At 41.7% G+C, this 22,339-nt stretch overlaps 1 protein-coding gene across 1 annotated transcript in view; it reads right to left on the reverse strand.

Moving 5' to 3' along the window:
• Positions 1-22,339, reverse strand: part of LOC120031851 (disks large homolog 2-like) — a 198,358-nt gene that overhangs the window by 135,543 nt on the left and 40,476 nt on the right. The window contains exon 4 of the mRNA XM_038977671.1: positions 10,374-10,385. Within this exon, the coding sequence (XP_038833599.1) occupies positions 10,374-10,385 (12 nt within the window). The remainder of the gene's footprint in view (positions 1-10,373; positions 10,386-22,339) is intronic.

Genomic DNA, 22,339 nt, shown 5'->3' on the forward strand with positions numbered 1-22,339 from the left:
AATGGTATCAAACACATGGACACCACGTATTTGATGTGTTCAATACCATTTCATTTATTCAGCTCCAGCCATTACTATGAGCCTGTCCTCCAAAATTAAGGTGCCACCAGCCACCTGTGATGTAATCTAATATCCCAATGTTAGCAAAGATAACTACAGTAGATTGGATGAACCGTGCCTTTTAACCTTTTGCTGCAGTGAGCTAAATCAGGCTAACACAGTGTTTCTTTGTAGTCTTAAACAAATCTACACATGTCAAAGTATATACTGTACCTCACACACAATTTTAAGGTTGCAACCCAATATTACACTTTATATACATCACAGAAGACTGAAATATAAAAAGAAAAACATTTGACATAGAAACACTAGATTTCTGGCTGTTTTTAAAAATGTTTATTCATTTTTTAATTATGAAAAATATGAATAACATTCCACCCATGAGGCCACTAGTCATTTGACTGCAGGAAAGGGTTACAGACAGTGGTAAAGCTTGGGTGTACGTACAAGTGTTACATGACGCAGTTGCAGAGAGATGGGTTCACAGAGGTAATGTCCCTGGACTCATCAACTAATACTTATGTGCAATAGAAATCCTGTTCAAGCTGTCACTCATACTCAGAAGTAGCTTGGTCTCTCTTAAACTAGAGATTAGACGTACCAGCAGAGTGAGGCACATTACACAACAGGTCAACCTGCATCCTCTCACGCCAACCTGCATCCGCAAGCACAAGACAGATGACGATTACCTTATGTCCAATTGTACACAAGATCCAATGGAAATTCGACATCCACTTTATCCCACCCCTCCGAATACACACGCGCACGCACACACACAGACAGACAGACGCAAGTCAGGATTTAAAAGAGGGAGAGAAACTCCATTCTACCAACCCATGTGGAGGTAAAAACTCACACCAGACTTGCCCTACGGCAACAAAAACTGTCTGAACCCCTGCACACAGACAAAATAAACAACAATCATAAATAAGCATACACTCACTCCATGGTTCACACACCGAGGCTGTCAAACTTGCAGGGCTGCCTATTGATTGAAGTGAAAAAAATATAGACCCGGCTGATGACCTTGACTTGTTGGTTAGTGCACACACAAACAAACACACACACACACACATCAGCGACTGCCTTTACTAGAGTAAAGGGGAAGGGCATGAATAAATACACAATTGACATATAGAATTACTGTAAAAGTACATGAATAAAAAGTTAATCAAAACACTTACAATTTTGTCTACTATTGCAGTGCCTTAGTAACTGGAAAGAAAACAGGTAAGAACCTAGAAAGTATTTGAATTATGAATTAATTATTATTTGAAGTATTACACGGGGAAATAGTTTTTTCTGCCCTTACAAAGTTATGGACATTGGACTTCGAGTTGAATAATCAAGTACAAGGGAGGAGCGAAACCCAGCAGACACACGGCACTCAAGGAATAGAGTTTGACATCCCTGCTCTAAAGCCTCATTTGGGACTCTTTGTAGCTCTCCAGCTATACGTACAGTTGAAGTCGGAAGTTTACATACACCTTAGCCAAATACCTTTAAACTCAGTTTTTCACTATTCCTGACATTTAATCCTTGTAAAAATGTCCTGTCTTAGGTCAGTTAGGATCACCACTTTATTTTATGAATGTGAAATGTCAGAATAAAAGTAGAGAATGATATATTTCAACTTTTATTTCTTTCATCACATTCCCAGTGGGTCAGAAGTTTACATACACTAAATTAGTATTTGGTAGCATTGCCTTTAAATTGTTTAACTTGGGCCAAACGTTTTGGGTAGCCTTCCACAAGCTTCCCACAATAAGTTGGGTGAATTTTGGCCCATTCCTCCTGACAGAGTGGGTTTAACTGAGTCAGGTTTCTAGGCCTCCTTGCTCGCACACGCTTTTTCAGTTCTGCCCACACATTTTCTATAGGATTGAGGTCAGGGCTTTGTGATGGCCACTCCAATACCTTGACTTTGTTGTCCTTAAGCCATTTTGCCACAACTTTGGAAGTATGCTTGGGGTCATTGTCCATTTGGAAGACTCATTTGCGACCAAGCTTTAACTTCCTGACTGATGTCTTGAGATGTTTCTTCAATATATCCACATAATTTTCCTCCTCATGATGTCTATTTTGTGAAGTGCACCAGTCCCTCCTGCAGCAAAGCACCCCCACAACATGATGCTGCCACCCCCGTGCTTCACGGTTGGGATGGTGTTCTTCGGCTTGCAAGCCTCCCCCTTTTTCCTCCAAACATAACGATGGTCACTATGGCCAAACAGTTTTATTTTTGTTTCATCAGACCAGAGGACATTTCTCCAAAAAGTACGATCTTTGTCCCCATGTGCAGTTGCAAACCGTAGTCTGGATTTTTTATGGCGGTTTTGGAGCAGTGGCTTCTTCCTGGCTGAGCGGCCCTTTCAGGTTATGTCGATATGGGACTCGTTTTACTGTGGATATAGATACTTTTGTACCGGTTTCCTCCAGCATCTTCACAAGGTCCTTTGCTGTTGTTCTGGGATTGATTCGCACTTTTCACACGAAAGTACGCTCATCTCTGAGACAGAACGCGTCTCCTTCCTGAGCAGTATGACGGCTGCGTGGTCCCATGGTGTTTATACTTGCATACTATTGTTTGTACAGATGAACATGGTACTTTCAGGAGTTTGGAAATTGCTCCCAAGGATGAACCAGACTTGTGGAGGTCTACAATTTTTTTCTGAGGTCTTGGCTGATTTCTTTTGATTTTCCCATGATGTCAAGCAAAGAGGCACTGAGTTTGAAGGTATGCCTTGAAATACATCCACAGGTATAAAGGTAAATTATACAGGTAAATTATGTCAATTAGCCAAACAAAAGCTTCTAAAGCCATGACATAATTTTCTGGAATTTCCCAAGCTGTTTAACTTCTTATGGCTGCAGTGGCAGTTTTGAGTAGCTTGGATGAAAAGGTGCCCAGAGGTGCCCAGCGTAAACTGCCTGCTCCTCAGTCCCAGTTGCTATTATATGCATATTATTATTAGTATTGGATAGGAAACACTCTGAAGTTTCTAAAACTGTTTGAATGATGTCTGTGAGTATAACAGAACTCATAAGGCAGGCAAAAACCTGAGGAAGTGGGAAATCTGAGGTTTGTAGGTTTTCAACTCATCGCCTATCGAATACACAGTGGGATATGGGTAATTTTGCACTTCCTAAGGATTCCACGAGATGTCAACAGTCGTTAGAACCTTGTCTGATGCTTCTACTGTGAAGGGGGGGCGAATGAGAGGGGATTGAGTAAGGTCTACCATGACCTGAACATGCGCTGACCATGCGTGTTCATGTGAGAGCGAGCTCTGTTCCATCGCACTTCTGAAGACAAAGTAATTCTCCGGTTGGAACATTATTGAAGATTTATGTTAAAAACATCCTAAAGATTGATTCAATACATCGTTTGACATGTTTCTAGTGACTGTTACGGAACTTTTTGACATTTCGTCTGTTTTTAGTGAACGCGCTTCGTGACTTTGGATTTGTTTACCAAACGCGCTAACAAAAGTAGCTATTTGGACATAAATTATGGACATTACCGAACAAATCAAACATTTATTGTGGAACTGGGATTCCTGGGAGTGCATTCTGATGAAGATCAAAGGTAAGTGAATATTTATAATATTATTTCTGACTTCTGTTGACTGCACAATATGCCGGATATATTTTTGTCTTGATTGAACTCTGAGTGCCGACCTCAGATTATTGCATGGTTTGCTTTTTCCGTAAAGCTTTTTTGAAATCTGACACAGCGGTTGCATTAACTTTTTAGGGCTGCAATCCCGTTAACAGCCAGTGAAAGTACAGGGCGCCAAATTCAAACAACAGAAATCTCATAATTAAAATTCCTCAAACATACAACTATCTTATACCATTTTAAAGGTAATCTTGTTGTTAATCCCACCACAGTGTCCGATTTCAAAAAGGCTTTACAGCGAAAGCACCACAAACGATTATGTTAGGTCACCGCCAAATCACAGAAAAACACAGCCATTTTTCCAGCCAAAGACAGGAGTCACAAAAAGCAGAAATAGAGATAAAATGAATCACTAACCTTTGATGATCTTCATCAGATGACACTCATAGGACTTCATGTTACACAATACATGTATGTTTTGTTCGGTAAAGTTCATATATATATCAAAAAATCTCAGTATACACTGGCGCGTTATGTTCAGTAGTTCCAAAAACATCCGGTGATTTTGCAGAGAGCCACATCAATTTCCAGAAATACTCATAATAAACGTTGATCAAGTGTTGTACATGGAATTTTAGATCCACTTCTCCTTAAAGGCACAGTCAACTTAGTGTATGTAAACTTCTGACCCACTGGAATTGTGATACAGTGAATATTACCTCATCAATCTACACACAATACCTCATAATGACAAAGTAAAACATATTTTTTTTTTTTTATGTTTGCCAAAAAAATACAAATATTGAAATATTACATTTACATAAGTATTCAGACTTTGTTGAAGCACTAATTACAGTAATTACAGCCTTGAGGCTTTTGGGGTATGACGCTACAAGCTTGGCACACCTGTATTTGCAGAGTTTCTCCCATTCTTCTCTGCAGATCCTCTCAAGCTCTGTCAGGTTGGATGGGGAGTGTTGCTGCACAGCTATTTTTAGTTTGATCGGGTTCAAGTCCGAACTCAACTTCGAGTCTCATAACAAAGGATCTGAATACTTACAGCACCAGTCAAAAGTTTGGACACACCTACTCAATCCCGAGTGGTGCAGCGGTCTAAGGCACTGCATCTCAGTGCAAGAGCCATCACTACAGTCCCTGATTTGAATCCAGGCTGTATCACATCCGGCCGTGATTGGGAGTCCCACTCGGGTTTGGGTTTGGCCGGGGTAGGCCGTCATTGTAAATAAGAATTTGTTCTTAACTGACTTGGCTAGTTAAATAAGGGTTTTTCTTTATTTGCTGTGGTAGGCATGCTGGTTAAGTGTGCCTTCAATTCTAAATAAATCACAGACAGTGTCACCAGCACAGCACCCCCACACCACCTCCTCCATGCTTCATGGTGGGAACTACACATGCGGAGATCATCCGTTCACCTACTCTGCGTTTCAAAGACACGGCGGTTGGAACCAAAAATCTCAAATTTGGACTCATCAGACAGATTTCCACCGGTCTAATGTCCATGGCTCGTGTTTCTTGGCCAAAGCAAGTCTCTTCTTCTTATTGGTGTTCTTTAGTAGTGGTTTCTTTGCAGCAATTCGACCATGAAGGCCTGATTCACGCAGTCTCCTCTGAACAGTTGATGTTGAGATGTGTCTGCTATTTGAACTCTGTGAAGCATTTATTTGGGCTGCAATTTATGAGGCTGGTAACTCTAATGAACTGATCCTCTGCAGCAGAGGTAACTCTGGGTCTTCCTTTCCTGTGGTGGTCCTCATGAGAGACAGTTTCATCATAGTGTTGATGGTTTTTGCGACTGCACTTAAAGAAACTTTCAAAGTTCTTGAAATGTTCCGGATTGACTGACCTTCATGTCTTAAAGTAATGATGGACTGTCATTTCTCTTTGAATATTTGAGCTGTTCTTGCCATAATATGGACTTGGTCTTTTACCAAATAGGGCTATCTTCTGTATACCACCCTTACCTTGTTACAACAGAACTGATTGGCTTAAATGCATTAAGAAGAAAATAAATTCCACAAATATACTTTGAACACACCTGTTAATTGAAATGCATTCCAGGTGACTATCTCATGAAGCTGGTTGAGAGAATGCCGAGAGTATGCAAAGCTGTCATCAAGGCAAAGGCTGGCTACTTTGAAGAATCTCAAATATAAAACATATTTTGATTTGTTTAACACTTTTTTGGTTACTACATGATTCCACAGGTGTTATTTCATAGTTATTCCACAATGTACAAATTTGTAAAAATATAGAAAAACCCTGGAATGAGTAGGTGTTCTAAAACTTTTGACTAGTACTGTACTGTGTGTGAATAAGGTATTTCTGTATTGTGTGTAAATGGCTGAGGATTTGTTTAAATTTAATCCATTTTAGAATAAGGCTGTAACGTAGCAATATTTGATAAAAGTCAAGGGGTCTGAATACTTTCCGTTTCCACCAATGGATTTTCCATCAGAGGTAAACCAAAAAGTAGTTTGAGTGAGTACTGGTAAAGCACAGAAAATTGACCACTTACAGGAGTGCTCCCCATCGCTACCGAGGCCAAGTACTTACCATCTAATAGCAAATCAATTTTGGCATATCCCTTCTTGTGTAAGGGCTTCAGACTGGGAGAGAAATTCTCCAATTCTCCAGTACCCTAGCACACAGTGGATGTTTCTGGGTGAAATCTACTTTGAAGGGGATGGAAAAGCAAGGGGGCATTAAATTAAAGGTCAGGGTTGCTTACTGTGGTGCTGATCTGCCAGTGGTGTACCACAGTTTTGCGAGCCCATTTCCTGCAATTCTACATATTTTACCATTGGTCAGCTAGAAAAATGTGCAGTTTAAAAGCTAATCTTTTGCTATAATTATTGCAGAATTAAAGCTAATTTCCTGTAATTCTAAACATTTTGCCTAAACAGTGCCTCTGTGGTGGGAGAGCAAAAAACACCCATCGGGATAGGGGCAATCCAAAACAATTTGCAGTCCCACTGTCATTGAATCATGCAGTCAATGCACACCTGCATGTATCCATCAACTGCCGGAAACTATTATAAAACCAAAAATACAGACTAAAGTACAACACAACTATTCATGCCAGGGATGATTATGATTTTGGAGTACCTTGTCTCCTCTATGGTCCTCCTCTGACATTCATTACATTGAATAAAACGGAGCCATTGATGGCGCTGGATGAATTCTCCAATTATACAGGTGTTTCCCGGGAGATAATGTCATTCTAGCACTCAGAGACGCAAGTGCAAATCAGGAGACAGAAGAGCATCCAGATAATAAGGCAGATTGATAAGAGCATCCTGTGTAAGGGCAAAATGGCTTACGATGGCGAGATGACATTTTTCCGTTCCCGCTTCCTAACCTGTGGTACAGAGCGAGGAGGCTGAACACTTCTGTCCTAAATGGCACCATATTCCCTTTAAAGTGCACTACTTTTTACCTATGGGCTCTGGTCAAAATTAGTGCACTATATAGGGAATAGGGTGCAAATTAGAATGCATCCAGTGAATCTTCAAAACGGTCAATCACACACAAAAGGCATACACAGTAATCATCATCAGGAACTTCTGATTTAGCGATAACTACATCACCAAAGCTGTGCTCGCACAGCTCACCTCAAGAGGACTTTTTTGGGGGGGTTGATTAAGAATACTTTACTTTTCTACAGCAACGACCTTATCCATCCATCCGGGAAAATGGTACAGTATATCAACGGCCCTCCCTGTAGGCACAGAAGCAATAGCTCATGTTCAATGTGGCCACAGATACATTAGTGACAGACTGGTAACAAGGTCAGAGATAGAGGGAACCTCAGATCTGATTATCAAAATACTCTGGCTTGGTTCCAACTGTTACTAAGCAACTGCTGTCGAATGACATCTATTGTTTACAGTCTGATACTGGAGCACCGACCAATTTCCAGGTATGAAGAGACTGTATTGATGTGGAAATGAAATACAATCACAGTGCATCCCTACCGGAAATATACATGTTTAAAAAGTGTTGGAAATACAATAATTACACAATAATACATTTTACCTAAACACAAATGTAATTGTAACATGTTAAAATAACAGGCTAAAGCTTCTCAGCAAAATGTGCTTATCACTAATATCACTATTTGATGAATTGAACAGTAGCAGCTTACGTTTTCAGCTTTGTAATTAGAATACAAAGTGACATGATGTTGAAGCTGTGTAGAGGGATTAGAGAATGCTTCCAAGAGGTGTCCTGAGTGCTGCATTAGCAATACAATTGCCAAACTCGCTCACTCAAAAGATTTCTTTAGATTTGTAGACATTAGTGAGCTCAAGAGTTTCTCCCATTTCGTACACCGTCTTGAGTCAACAAGTCTGGATGAGACAAATGTTCTCTCTTTCAAGCCTGACAGAGAACACATAATGCCTGGGCTTGCTTGATTGAGACAGATGCTACTTTGATAACAAATCTGTTGGCAAAAAGGAGTAGACAAACACATTTCAAAGAATCTCTATCGGATGATACCAACGAAGTCAGACAGACCCTCCCCCCACAATTAAAGCAACTAAAAAAAGGACTTGGGTAAATATTAATCCTCGTGTACCCCTCCTGTGCTGTGTTTGGTGAAGGTAACCTTGTGAGCATATGGTGTTTAGAGAGATTTACTCTTAGAAAAAAGAGTCCCATAGAAGAACCGTTTTTGGTTCCAACTAGAAAGAAGCCTTTTGGGTTCCATGTAGAACCCTCCGTGGAAAAGGTTCTGCATGGAACCCAAAACAGTTCTACCTGGAATCAAAAAAAGGGTTTTCAAAGGGGGGACAGCCGAAGATCCCTTTTAGGTCCTAGATTGAAACTTGTGTAGTTACAGGGAATCATTTTCTACTGCAAATGCTAACTTAAATGATTTTTACAATATATCATATCTGCCATGCAACATACTGTATATTGATCATGCCTCTTCCACACATCACTCCAAAATGTTAATAGAGGGTTAAAGCTAACAAATATGTCATACTTGCATGTACAGTGCCTTCAGAACATATTCACACCCCTTGATTTGTTCCACATTTGTTGTTACAGCCGGAATATAAAATTGATTCAATTGAGATTTTGTTTCACTGGCCTAAACACAATACCCCATAATGTCAAAGTGGATTTATCTTTTTAGAAATGTTTACTCATTAATAAAAAATGAAAAGCTGAAATATCTTGATATGGCAAGCCTATATAAGTTCAGAAGAAAATATTTGCTTAATAAGTTGCATGGACTCACTCTGTGTGCAATAATGATGGTTAACATGATTTTTTTGAATGACTACCTCATCTCTGTACCCCACACATATAATTATCTCTAAGCTCCCTCAGTCGAGCAGTGAATTACGAACACAAAGACCACAAAGACCAGGGAGGTTTTTCAACGCCTCACAAAGAAGGGCACCTACAGGTAGATGGGTAAAAATATTGAATATCTCTGTGAGCATGGTGAAGATATTAAATACTTTGGAAGGTGTATCAATACACCTAGTCACTACAAAGATACAGGTGTCCTTTATAACTCAGTTGCCGAAAAGGAAGGAAACCGCTCAGGGATTTCACCATGAGGCCAATGGTGACTTTAAAACAGTGAAAATGGCTGTGATAGGAGAAAACTGAGAATATATCAACAACATTGTAGTTACTCCACAATACTAACCTAAATGACAGAGTGAAAAGAAGGAAGCCTGTACAGAATGAAAATATTCAAAAACATACATCCTGTTTGCAATAAGGCACTACGTACACTACATGGCGAAAAGTATGTGGGCACCCTTTCAAATGAGTGGATTCAGCTAATTCAGCCACACTTGTCACCATAAAATCGAGCACACAGCCATGCAATCTCCATAGACAAACATTGGCAGTAGAATGGCCCATACTGAAGAGCTCAGTGACTTTCAACATGGCACCATCATAGGATGCCTTCATTCCAACAAGTCAGTTCGTCAAATTTCTGCTCTGCTAGAGCTGCCCGGTCAACTGTAAATGCTGTTATTGTGAAGTGGAAACGTCTAGGAGCAACAACGGCTAAGCTGCGAAGTAGTAGGCCACACAAGCTCACAGAACGGGACCGCGAGTGCCGAAACGTGTAGCTCGTAAAAATTGCCTGTCCTCGGTTTGCAACACTCACAACAGAGTTCCAAACTGCCTCTGGAACAACGTCAGCACAAGAACTGTTCATCAAGAGCTTCATGAAATTGGTTGCCATGGCCGAGCAGCCGCACACAAGCCTAAGATCACCATGCGCAATGCCAAGTGTCGGCTGGAGTGGTGTAAAGCTCCCGACTCTGGAGCAGTGGAAAAGCATTCTCTGGAGTACTGAATCACACTTCACCATCTGGCAGGCCGACGGAATCTGGGTTTGGTGGATGCCAGAAACGCTACCTGCCCCAATGCATAGTGCCAAGTGTAAAGTTTGGTGGAGGAGGAATAATGGTCTGGGGCTGTTTTTCATGGTTCGGGCTAGGCCCCTTAGTTCCAGTGTACGGAAATCTTAATGCTACAGCATGTGCTTCCAACTTTGTGGCAACAGTTTGGGGAAGGCCCTTTCCTCTTTCAGCATGACAATGCCCCTGTGCACATAGTGAGGTCCATACATAAATGGTTTGTCGAGCACGGTGTGGAAGAACTTGACTGGCCTGCACAGAGCCCTGACCTCAACCCCATCGAACACCTTTGGGATGAATTGGAACGCCGACTGCGAGCCAGGCCTAATCGCCCAACATCAGTGCCTGACCTCACTTATGCTCTTGTGGCTGAATGGATCAAGTCCCCGCAGCAATGTTCCAACATCTAGTGGAAAGCCTTCCCAGAAGAGTGGAAGCTATTATAGCAGCAAAGGGGAGACCAACTCCATATTAATGCCCATGATTTTGGAATGAGATGTTCGACAAGATAGAACTGCCAAAGGGGGAGGAGTTGCAATCTACTCCAGAGATAGCCTGTAAAGTTCTGTCATACTTTCCAGGTCTATGCCCAAACAGTTCGAGCTTCTAATTTTAAAAATGAATCTCTCCAGAAATAAGTTTCTCACTGTTGCTGCCTGTTATAGACACCCCTCAGCTCCCAGCTGTGCCCTGGACACCATATGTGAATTGATTGCCCCCCATCTATCTTCAGAGTTCGTTCTGTTAGGTGACCTAAACTGGGATATGCTTAACACCCCGGCAGTCCTACAATCTAAGCTTGATGCCCTCAATCTCACACAAATTATCAAGGAACCCACCAGGTACAACCCAAAATCTGTAAACATGGGCACCCTCATAGATATTATCCTGACCAACTTGCCCTCCAAATACACCTCTGCTGTTTTCAATCAAGATCTCAGCGATCACTGCCTCATTGCCTGCATCCGCTACAGGTTCGCGGTCAAACGACCACCCCTCATCACTGTCAAACGCTCCCTAAAACACTTCTGCAAGCAGGCCTTTCTAATCGTCCTGGCCTGGGTATCCTGGAAGGATATTGACCTCATCCCGTCAGTCAAGGATGCCTGGTTGTTCTTTAAAAGTAATTTCCTCACCAGCTTAAATAAGCATGCCCCTTTCAAAAAATGTAGAACTAAGAACAGATATAGCCCTTGGATCACTCCAGACCTGACTGCCCTCGACCAGCACAAAAATATCCTGTGGCGGACTGCACTAGCATCGAATAGTCCCTGCGATATGCAACTTTTCAGGGAAGTCAGGAACCAATACACGCAGTCAGCCAGGAAAGCAAAGGCTAGCTTTTTCAAACAGAAATTTGCATCCTGTAGCTCTAACTCCAAAAAGTTTTGGGACACTGTAAAGTCCATGGAGAATAAGAGCACCTCCTCCCAGCTGCCCACTGCACTGAGGCTAGGAAACACTGTCACCACCGATAAATTTCAATAAGCATTTCTCTACGGCTGGCCATGCTTTCCTCCTGGCTACCCCAACCCCGGCCAATAGCTCCACACCCCCTGCAGCTACTTGCCCAAGCCTCCCCAGCTTCTCCTTCACCCAAATCCAGATAGCAGATGTTCTGAAAGAGCTGCAAAACCTGGACCCATACAAATCAGCTGGGCTAGACAATCTGGACCCTATCTTTCTAAAATTATCCGCCGCCATTGTTGCAACCCCTATTACCAATCTGTTCAACCTCTCTTTCGTATAGTCCGAGATCCCTAAAGATTGTAAAGCTGCCGCGGTCATCCCCCTCTTCAAAGGGGGTGACACTCTAGACCCAAACTGTTATAGACCTATATCCATCCTGCCCTGCCTTTCTAAAGTCTTCGAAAGCCAAGTTAATAAACAGATCACTGACCATTTCGAATCCCACCGTAACCTTCTCCGCTGTGCAATACGGTTTCAGAGCTGGTCACGGGTGCACCTTAGCCACGCTCAAGGTACTAAACGATTTCATAACCGCCATCGATAAAAGACAGTACTGTGCAGCTGTATTCATCGACCTGGCCAAGGCTTTCGACTGTCAATCACCGTCTTCTTATCGGCAGACTCAACAGCCTTGGTTTCTTAAATGACTGCCTTGCCTGGTTCACCAACTACTTCTCAGACAGAGTTCAGTGTGTCAAATCGGAGGGCCTGTTGTCCGTACCTCTGGCAGTTTCTATGGGGGTACCACAGGGTTCAATTCTCGGGCCGACTCTTTTCTCTGTATATATCAACGATGTCGCTCTTGCTGCGGGTGATTCCCTGATCCACCTCTACGCAGACGACACCATTCTGTATACATCTGGCCCTTCTTTGGACACTGTGTTAACTAACCTCCAAAAGAGCTTCAATGCCATACAGCACTCCTTCCGTGGCCTCCAACTGCTCTTAAATGCTAGTAAAACCAAATGCATGCTTTTCAACTGTTGGCTGCCCGCACCCGCCCACCCGACTAACATCACTTATCTGGATGGCTCTGACTTAGAATATGTGGACAACTACAAATACCTAGGTGTCTGGCTAGACTGTAAACTCTCCTTCCAGACTCATATTAAACATCTCCAATCCAAAATTAAATCTAGAATTGGCTTCCTATTTCGCAACAAAGCCTCCTTCACTCACGCCGCCAAACATACCCTCGTAAAACTGACTATCCTACCGATCCTCGACTTCGGCGATGTCATTTACAAAATAGCTTCCAAAACTCTACTCAGCAAACTGGATGCAGTCTATCACAGTGCCATCCGTTTTGTCACCAAAGTCCCTTATACCACCCACCACTGCGACCTGTATGGTCTAGTCGGCTGGCCCTCACTACATATTCGTCACCAAACCCACTGGCTCCAGGTCATCTACAGTGGGGAGAACAAGTATTTGATACACTGCCGATTTTGCAGGTTTTCCTACTTACAAAGCATGTAGAGGTCTGTAATTTTTATCATAGGTACACTTCAACTGTGAGAGACGGAATCTAAAACAAAAATCCAGAAAATCACATTGTATGATTTTTAAGTAATTAATTAGCATTTTATTGCATGACATAAGTATTTGATCACCTACCAACCAGTAAGAATTCCAGCTCTCACAGACCTGTTAGTTTTTCTTTAAGAGGCCCTCCTGTTCTCCACTCATTACCTGTATTAACTGCACCTGTTTGAACTCGTTACCTGTATAAAAGACACCTGTCCACACACTCAATCAAACAGACTCCAACCTCTCCACAATGGCCAAGACCAGAGAGCTGTGTAAGGACATCAGGGTTACAATTGTAGACCTGCGCAAGGCTGGGATGGGCTACAGGACAAAAGGCAAGCAGCTTGGTGAGAAGGCAACAACTGTTGGCGCAATTATTAGAAAATGGAAGAAGTTCAAGATGACGGTCAATCACCCTCGGTCTGGGGCTCTCGTGGGGCATCAATGATCATCAGGAAGGTGAGGGATCAGCCCAGAACTACACGGCAGGACCTGGTCAATGACCTGAAGAGAACTGGGACCACAGTCTCAAAGAAAACCATTAGTAACACACTACGCCGTCATGGATTCAAATCCTGCAGCGCACGCAAGGTCCCCCTGCTCAAGCCAGCGCATGTCCAGGCCCGTCTGAAGTTTGCCAATGACCATCTGGATGATCCAGAGGAGGAATGGGAGAAGGTCATGTGGTCTGATGAGACAAAAATAGAGCTTTTTGGTCTAAACTCCACTCGCCGTGTTTGGAGGAAGAAGAAGGATGAGTACAACCCCAAGAACACCATCCCAACCGTGAAGCATGGAGGTGGAAACATCATTCTTTGGGTATGCTTTTCTGCAAAGGGGACAGGATGACTGCCCCGTATTGAGGGGAGGATGGATGGGGCCATGTATCACGAGATCTTGGCCAACAACCTCCTTCCCCCAGTAAGAGCATTGAAGATGGGTCGTGGCTGGGTCTTCCAGCATGACAGTGACCCAAAACACACAGCCAGGGCAACTAAGGAGTGGCTCCATAAGAAGCATCTCAAGGTCCTGGAGTGGCCTAGCCAGTCTCCAGACCTTAACCCAATAGAAAATCTTTGGAGGGAGCTGAAAGTCCGTATTGCCCAGCGACAGCCCCGAAACCTGAAGGATCTGGAGAAGGTCTGTATGGAGGAGTGGGACAAAATCCCTGCTGCAGTGTGTGCAAACCTGGTCAAGAACTACAGGAAACGAATGATCTCTGTAATTGCAAACAAAGGTTTCTGTACCAAATATTAAGTTCTGTTTTTCTGATGTATCAAATACTTATGTCATGCAATAAAATGCAAATTAATTACTTAAAAATCATACAATGTGATTTTCTTGATTTTTGTTTTAGATTCTGTCTCTCGCAGTTGAAGTGTACCTATGATAAAAATTACAGACCTCTACATGCTTTGTAAGTAGGAAAACCTGCAAAATCGGCAGTGTCTCAAATACTTGTTCTCCCCACTGTATAAGTCTATGCTAGGTAAAGCACCGCCTTATCTCAGCTCACTGGTCACGATAACAACACCCACCTGTAGCACGCGCTCCAGCAGGTATATCTCGCTGGTCGTCCCCAAAGCCAACACCTGCTGTGGCCGCCTTTCCTTCCAGTTCTCTGCTGCCAATGACTGGAACTAATTGCAAAAATCGCTGAAGCTGGAGACTTATATTTCCCTCACTAACTTTAAACATCAGCTATCTGAGTAGCTAACCGATCGCTGCAGCTGTACATAGCCCATCTGTAAATAGCCCACCCAATCCACCTACTTCATCTTCATTCTGTTTTTATTTACTTATCTGCTCTTTTGCACACCAGTATGTCTACTTGCACATCACCATCTGCTCATCTATCACTCCAGTGTTAATTTGCTAAATTGTAATGACTTCGCTACTACGGCCTACTTATTGCCTTACCTCCTCACGCCATTTGCACACACTGTATATAGACTTTTTTTCCCCAATTGTGTTATTGACAGTACGCTTGTTTATTCCATGTGTAACTCTGTGTTGTTGTTTGTGTTGCACTGCTTTGCTTTATCTTGGCCAGGTCGCAGTTGTAAATGAGAACTTGTTCTCAACTGCCCTACCTGGTTAAATAAAGGTGAAATAAAAATAATAATTTTAAAAAGCAGGTGTCCACATACTTTTGGTCAGGTAGTGTAAAACTGCAAAAATTGTGGCAAAGAAATTAACTTTATGTCCAAAATACAAAGTGTTATGTTTGGGGCAAATCCAACACAAAACATCGCTGAGTACCACTCTTCGTATTTTCAAGCATAGTGGTGGCTGCATCATGTTCTTAGTATGCTTGTCATCGGCAAGGACTATGGAGTTTTTAAGGATAAAAATAAACGGAATAGAATAAGCACAGGCATAATCCTAGAGGAAAACCTGGTTCAGTCTGCTTTCCAACAGACACAGAGACAAATTCAACTTTGAACAGGACAATAACCTAAAACACAAGGCCAAATATACACTGTAGTTGCTTACCAAGACAACATTGAATGTTCCTGAGTGGCCTAGTTACAGTTTTGACTTAAATCAGCTTGAAAGTCTATGGCAAGACTTGAAAATGTCTGTCTAGCAATGATCAACAATCAACTTGACAAAGCTTGAAAGACTCACAGTTGTAATCACTGACAAAGGTTATTCTAACATTGACTCAGGGGTGTGAATACCTATGTAAATGAGATACAGTATTTCTGTATTTCATTTTCAATAAATTTGCTAATATTTCTAAAAATCTGTTTTCACTTTGTCATTATGGGGTATTGTGTGATATGTTGTGTATGTGTGATAAAAAAAAACGTATATTTAATCCATTTTGAATTCAGGCTGTAACACAACAAAATGTGGAATAGGTCATGGACTATGAATCCTTTCTGAAGGCACTGTAAATACTGTCTGTTTTCTGATTTAGCGCATATGACCGTTTCTCAGGCTGTTGGAATTTGAGCATTGTGAGTACTTGTTATAAGATCAATAACACATTGAAATTTCATATTAAATGTGATTTGTACACAAATCAATTGTTGCTAAACCTCCCATAAAAGGGTTTTAGATCACTCAATTATTTTCAAATCCTTCAAATTGTCATCATGCCACATACAGGTACAACAGTAAGGAAAATACATGGTCGTCATTGGCACACATCTCAAGGGGAAACCATTGGTGCATCTATTTTTACTGTGGCAAGATGTGGAAGCCAAACACCTCTCCCCTCCCTTCAGGTTGTTTACTGTATGTGTCCAGAATACACATGTGCATGTGCCCTTGGCTTGTGTCCCAAATGACACCCTTTTTTTGTCATTTTGTCCCAAATGACACATAGTGCACTACTTTTGACCAGAGCCCTATGATACCTGGTCAAAAGTAGTGCACTGTATAGGGAATAGGGTGCCATTTTGAGACATAGCCTGGGTATGTTCACCATGACATTTAAGACCCCGTCAAAAGACTGAATATATTAATGAGTTTATTTCCAAATACCCCACTCAGCCAATTCATTAAGCCTTCACTTCAATGATAAGAACTACGGTTGTATTTAAACCAATCTGAGGAGAAAATGTTAATGAAAAAATGAAAAGTCCTCCATTAGGATTTGCAATGACTAATAGGAGCCTCGATATCTACTTGATGCTGTAAACCCTTGCTGACGGTAATACTTCAGAGGACCTTCTGTGGTACAATGTAATACACTTGTTGTTCTGTATGGCTCAGGTGATAAAGCATGGTGCTTGTACCACCAGGTTTGTGGGTTCGATTCCCGGGGCCACCCATGCGTAAAATGTATATACGCATGACGGTAAGTCGCTTTGGATAAAAGCATCTGCTAAATGTGATACATTACTTGTACATTGTGTTACGGTATGCTGGCATTAAGTATATGGAATATTTCTTTATACAGTTAAAAAACACTCTATGCTCTGAGGTGCCATAGTGGGCAACGATGATGGCATCAAAACTCCACAACTTGTGTCGGATGCTGGTCTAATCGTAGCACTGTTAACTATGTGACATGGGTTCGAACCCCGCATTTGCCTTCATAGCTACACTGAACGTAGAAAACATTAGGAACACCTTCCCAATATTGAGTTTTTTAACCTCAATTCGTCGGGGCATGGACTCTACAAGGTGTCGAAAGCGTTCCACAGGGAGCTGGGCCATGTTGACTCCAATGCTTCCCACAGCTGTGCCAAGTTGGCTTAATGTCCTTTGGGTGGTGGACCATTCTTGATACACACGGGAAACTGTTGAGCGTGAAAAACCCAGCAGCATTGCAGTTCTTAACCCACTCCTCTTTCTATTCTGGTTAGAGACAGTTTGAGCTGTTCTGTGAAGGGAGTAGTATACAGCGTTGTACGAGATTCAGAAGGAAGTTCTTTGTTTCTGGCCATTTTGAGCCTGTCATCGAACCCACAAATACTGATGCTCCAGATACTCAACTAGTCTAGAGAAGGCCAGTTATATTGCTTCTTTAACCAGAACAACAGTTTTCAGCTGTGCTAACATAATTGCAAAATGGTTTTCTAAGGATCAATTAGCCTTTTAAAATGATAAACTTGGATTAGCTAACACAACATGCCATTGGAACACAGGAGTGATGGTTGCTGATAATGGGCCTCTGTACGCCTATATAGATATCCCATACAAAAATCGGACGTTTCCAGCTACAATAGTGATTTACAACATTAACAATGTCTACACTGTATTTCTGATCAATTTTATGTTATTTTAATGGACAGAAAATGTGCTTTTCTTTCAAAAACAAGGACCTTTCTAAGTGACCCCAAACTTTTGAACGATAGTGTATATCGTTTTTTTTTTTTTTTGAAACTCAATCTCAATTTATAATAGAATACATAAGGTGCAATTTCGAAATTTGGTTGTGCATAAGCAGTCACTCAATTAGTCCATTTTTAGATTGATAAGTCAGTATAGCGGCCACCTATCTAAACGTGTAGGAAGCATTGCTGAATTACCGACCGGGGTGGGGCATTGATCATCAGTTACCATGTTAAAAAACGGCAAACATTTGCCTCCACCCTATGGCAACGTGTAGAATTGCAGGAAATTAGCTGTATAACTGCACATGTTTCTCTCTGCCCCACGGCAAAATGAGTAGAATTGCATGAAATTAGTAAAAAAAAATAGCTAAATATTGTTGCCCAATATTGTTGATCTACGCCGATTTCATTGGTTTTAACAAGCGACATCAATAAGAGCTCATAGCTTTCACATGGTCAGTCTGTGTCACGGAAAGAGCAGGTGTTCCTAATGTTTTGTACACTCAGTGTATATTCCTCTACCTATCCATCTCCCCCTCTCATTTATGACTTTCTATCTAAATAAAGAGAATTGACTCATAACTGTGGTTTAATAGCCAATCAGAGAAACCGCATGAGCCAATCAAGGCCTCCCATCCTGGGGATAACAAGTCTGTGGAGTAATTATGACAACAGGGAGTCAAGATGGAGACCCAATCTGAGTGTGTTTCTTCCCCTGGGGGATCCACACATGTGCAAGAGCCTGCTACCTACCTACCAACCATTGACACACACACAGCAAGAGCCTTCTCTCAGAATTGGACTGATTACTCTGACAAACATCTGTCACCTACTGCGTCTGGGCATACATTAAACCAACTTATCACTCTCAAAGTTCACCCTGCTTGATTGACAGAGGGCTAATCGCTGCTGCGAGATTCATGCATTTTTACCGGCAGATATTACCACGGGAAAAAGACTACAGTAGGTCGATAACGTGTCGGCATGAATCGATGAAGATTTCCAAATCAGTCCATCCCATACTAACGCCTTGCTCAGACAAACTCTTATACCCCTCTCTCTCCCTAGCCTAATGTCTCTGTTGTCGGCCGCTATAATCACCCTTGACAATCGTTGAGCAATTAAAGTGTGGTAGCATTTTCTTTTATAGTGCCCAATACTTTGAAAGTACCATTGAAAAACCATATTACTTAGATTGCTGTTTTTTACTCAAGTTATTTAATGGAATTAACGCGCTAAATCGGTGTAATCCACATTTTGGTTAATCTAACCGTCAAAAACTTTGTTGATGGTGACAAATTATAGATTTTCATTTCATAATAGCCTTTTGATCATTCCTATGACAATATCCCACTTTCCACACTGAGATGGACGTGCCAAATATGTCTTGAGCGTAAGCGTAAACAAAGCATAAGCAAAGACACTGAGGGGACATGCAAAGAGTCATATTCATTATTGTTAAGAAAAAGGCCTATAATACTAGTACGCACAACAAACAATGATTGTTACTTTGCAACACTGATCAACCAAACTGAATGTCATATATGAATGACTGGCGGCACAAAAATAACTTGTGTTTGAGTGACATTGAAAATTAGCCACAAACACACATGGTATTCCTCAGGTAATTTATGGCGTTCAACCGCACAGAAATACAGTGGAATCGCACAGAAATATGATAATTTCATCCGATTCTGCATGTTACCTTTCAAGTACAAAGAAAACATTTGAAAAGTGCCAAGTGAACTCCATGCGTGGCTCATCAACATTTGGGCACAGAAATGGAAACTGACCCCAAAAGCACAGGAAAGAAAAAGAAAAAGAAAATAAAACTTTCAACAGCGATAAAAGGGAAAAAAACTTGCCAGGTAGTTTGCTGCAGTCACACCCGGGTATGTAAGATCAAAACGGGTAACCAGTGCAGGCTGCAAGTAAAATGTGAAAGACAACATCACTCGTAAGTCAGGAAGACAAAAGAGAGACGATTAATACATAAAGATAGAGAGCTGCAGGCTATTCTGGTACTTACAGTATACTGTCATACCCAGTCATACTGCATGTGCCACAGAGGGCAAGAAATAGAAAGAGAGAGAGAGGGCGAGAGAGAGAGGGCGAGAGAGAGAGAGAGAGAGAGAGAGAGAGAGAGAGAGAGAGAGAGAGAGAGAGAGAGAGAGAGAGAGAGAGAGAGAGAGAGAGAGAGAGAGAGAGAGAGAGAGAAAACAGGAGGATGCAGGAGAACAATGTTAGGTTTGAATGAGGATGAGAGGAAGTGATAGAGTCTTACTTCCTGCATATGAGCCAATAAGGAAGAGCCAATAAGGAAGCACCCTTTGGGGACAGATTTACCCATGTCTAAAGTCTGCAACTGTTTAATTCCCTTAATATTGTAACTGCTCTTAAGGGAATGGAAGACTGACAACAGACACAAACTTCTGGTTAAAAAAATGCTCAGTAAACATTGCATTATGTTGCTATAGCAACAGCACTAATTTAAATTTGTATGTTGGTTTACAAAGTAATCATTTCCAAAAGAACACTCAATAGAGTAATCCTAGACCACAACCCTAAACACCACCCAAATCAAGCTAGTGCGTCCTATGCACTGCTAAATGCTACTACTGTAAATTGTCGTAGCAACTTATCTTTCCTTGTAAATTCTGTGAGTTTGAGGGAGTGACTAAAGGAAAAATTGTCTTGAAAAATTGTCTGATATTACCTGAATCAAAATTTGCTCAAAAAACACGGAGGTTTTCGTTCACAGCCTGTCAAAAGATTCCATGCGGCTGTCATAGCACAGGGCCGCTTGTGTTACAGTGTTGTGTCAAATCCAAGACCTGCTGTGTCCATTGATATGTCGTTGCCATGTTTTGAGATCTTCTGTCAAAACAGAGTAGAGCTAAGACGGGCAGCATTTTCTCACTTTGCTGTCAGTATAGTTGTTAAGCTGTTATTATCCTGTTCTCACAAGGACACTGGGATGTTACATGTCGTTTTCAATAAAATAGATTTAACTTTGAAAAAACATTGGTCAAATAACGCCGCAGATTTTCAGCAACCCTAAGTTACGAAACTTGAATCAAATCCAGACAAAAATATTGAGTTTCTTTGTGACAGTTGACTGCAACTGTTGAGGCAAAGGTATACACATACACACAGAGAACACAACAGTATGTGTGATTTCTCTTCCATCCCTCTGTTATGTGTTACAGTTTGGAAATTGGTAGCCCTAGTCAAAAGTAGTACACAAAATTCACAGTGTACAAAACATTAAGAACACGTTCCTAACATCGCGTTTTGCTTTGACTCCAATGCTTCCCACAGTTGTGTCAAGTCGACTGGATGTCCTTTGGTTGGTGGACCATTCTTGATACACATGGGAAACTGTTGAACGTGAAAAATCCAGCAGAGTTGCAGTTCTTGACACAAACCGGTGCGCCTGGCACCTACTACCATATCCCGTTAAAAGGCACTTAAATATTTTGTCTTTCCCATTCACCCTCTGAATGGCACACATACACAATCCATGTCTCAATTGTCTCCCGAGTGGCGCGGTGGTCTAAGCCACTGCATCTCAGTGCTTGAGGCGTCACTACAGACACCCTGGTTCGAATCCAAGCTGTATCACAACCGGCCTTGATTGGGAGTCCCATAGGGCGGCGCACAATTGGCCCAGCATCGTCCGGGTTTGGCTGGTGTAGGCCGTCATTGTAAATAAGAATTTGTTCTTAACTGATTGCCTAATTAAATACAAAATTTAAATAACGTCTCAAGGCTTATCTACTACACTGATTGGAGTGGATTTAACAAGTGACGTCAATAAAGGATCATAGTGTTAGAATATTCTAAGATAAATACACAACGCAGACGACTAAAGGTCAAAAGGGTGGGGGGTGTCTTGCTAATTGCCTATAATTTCCACCTGTTGTCTATTCCATTTGCACAACAGCATGTAAAATTTATTGTCAATCAGTGTTGCTTCCTAAGTGGACAGTTTGATTTCATAGAAGTGTGATTGACTTGGAGTTACATTGTGTTGTTTAAGTGTTCCCTTTATTTTTTTGAGCAGTGTAGTTGTTTTTCAGTTCAACATCTGTTTAGAATCTGTATATGGGGTTCTCGTTGGAACAAGTTATCGACTATGTTGGAGGCTCCTAACATCATCATACAACGTGGCAAACCATGTAATCCAGCTACTCTGATGCTTCCTCCAGACACCACATTACTTGAACACGACTGTTGTGAGTTGGTGTCGGATCAGCTCTCTGATGGGTTTACTAAGAGTCATCCGTTGGAAAACCCCGAGTTTATCTTATAAAACAGATGGTTCAAGCGTTGTGGAGGGGGGGGGGGGGGGGGGTAAGGAAGGCAGGCTGGGCAGTTACTACAATGGACAATGTGATAGTGACAGACACGTTAGCATCAGGAGCATCAGCACAGGTGGCGGAATT

Source organism: Salvelinus namaycush, chromosome 3 (assembly GCF_016432855.1).
Source record: "Salvelinus namaycush isolate Seneca chromosome 3, SaNama_1.0, whole genome shotgun sequence".
NCBI classification, from domain to species: domain Eukaryota; kingdom Metazoa; phylum Chordata; class Actinopteri; order Salmoniformes; family Salmonidae; genus Salvelinus; species Salvelinus namaycush.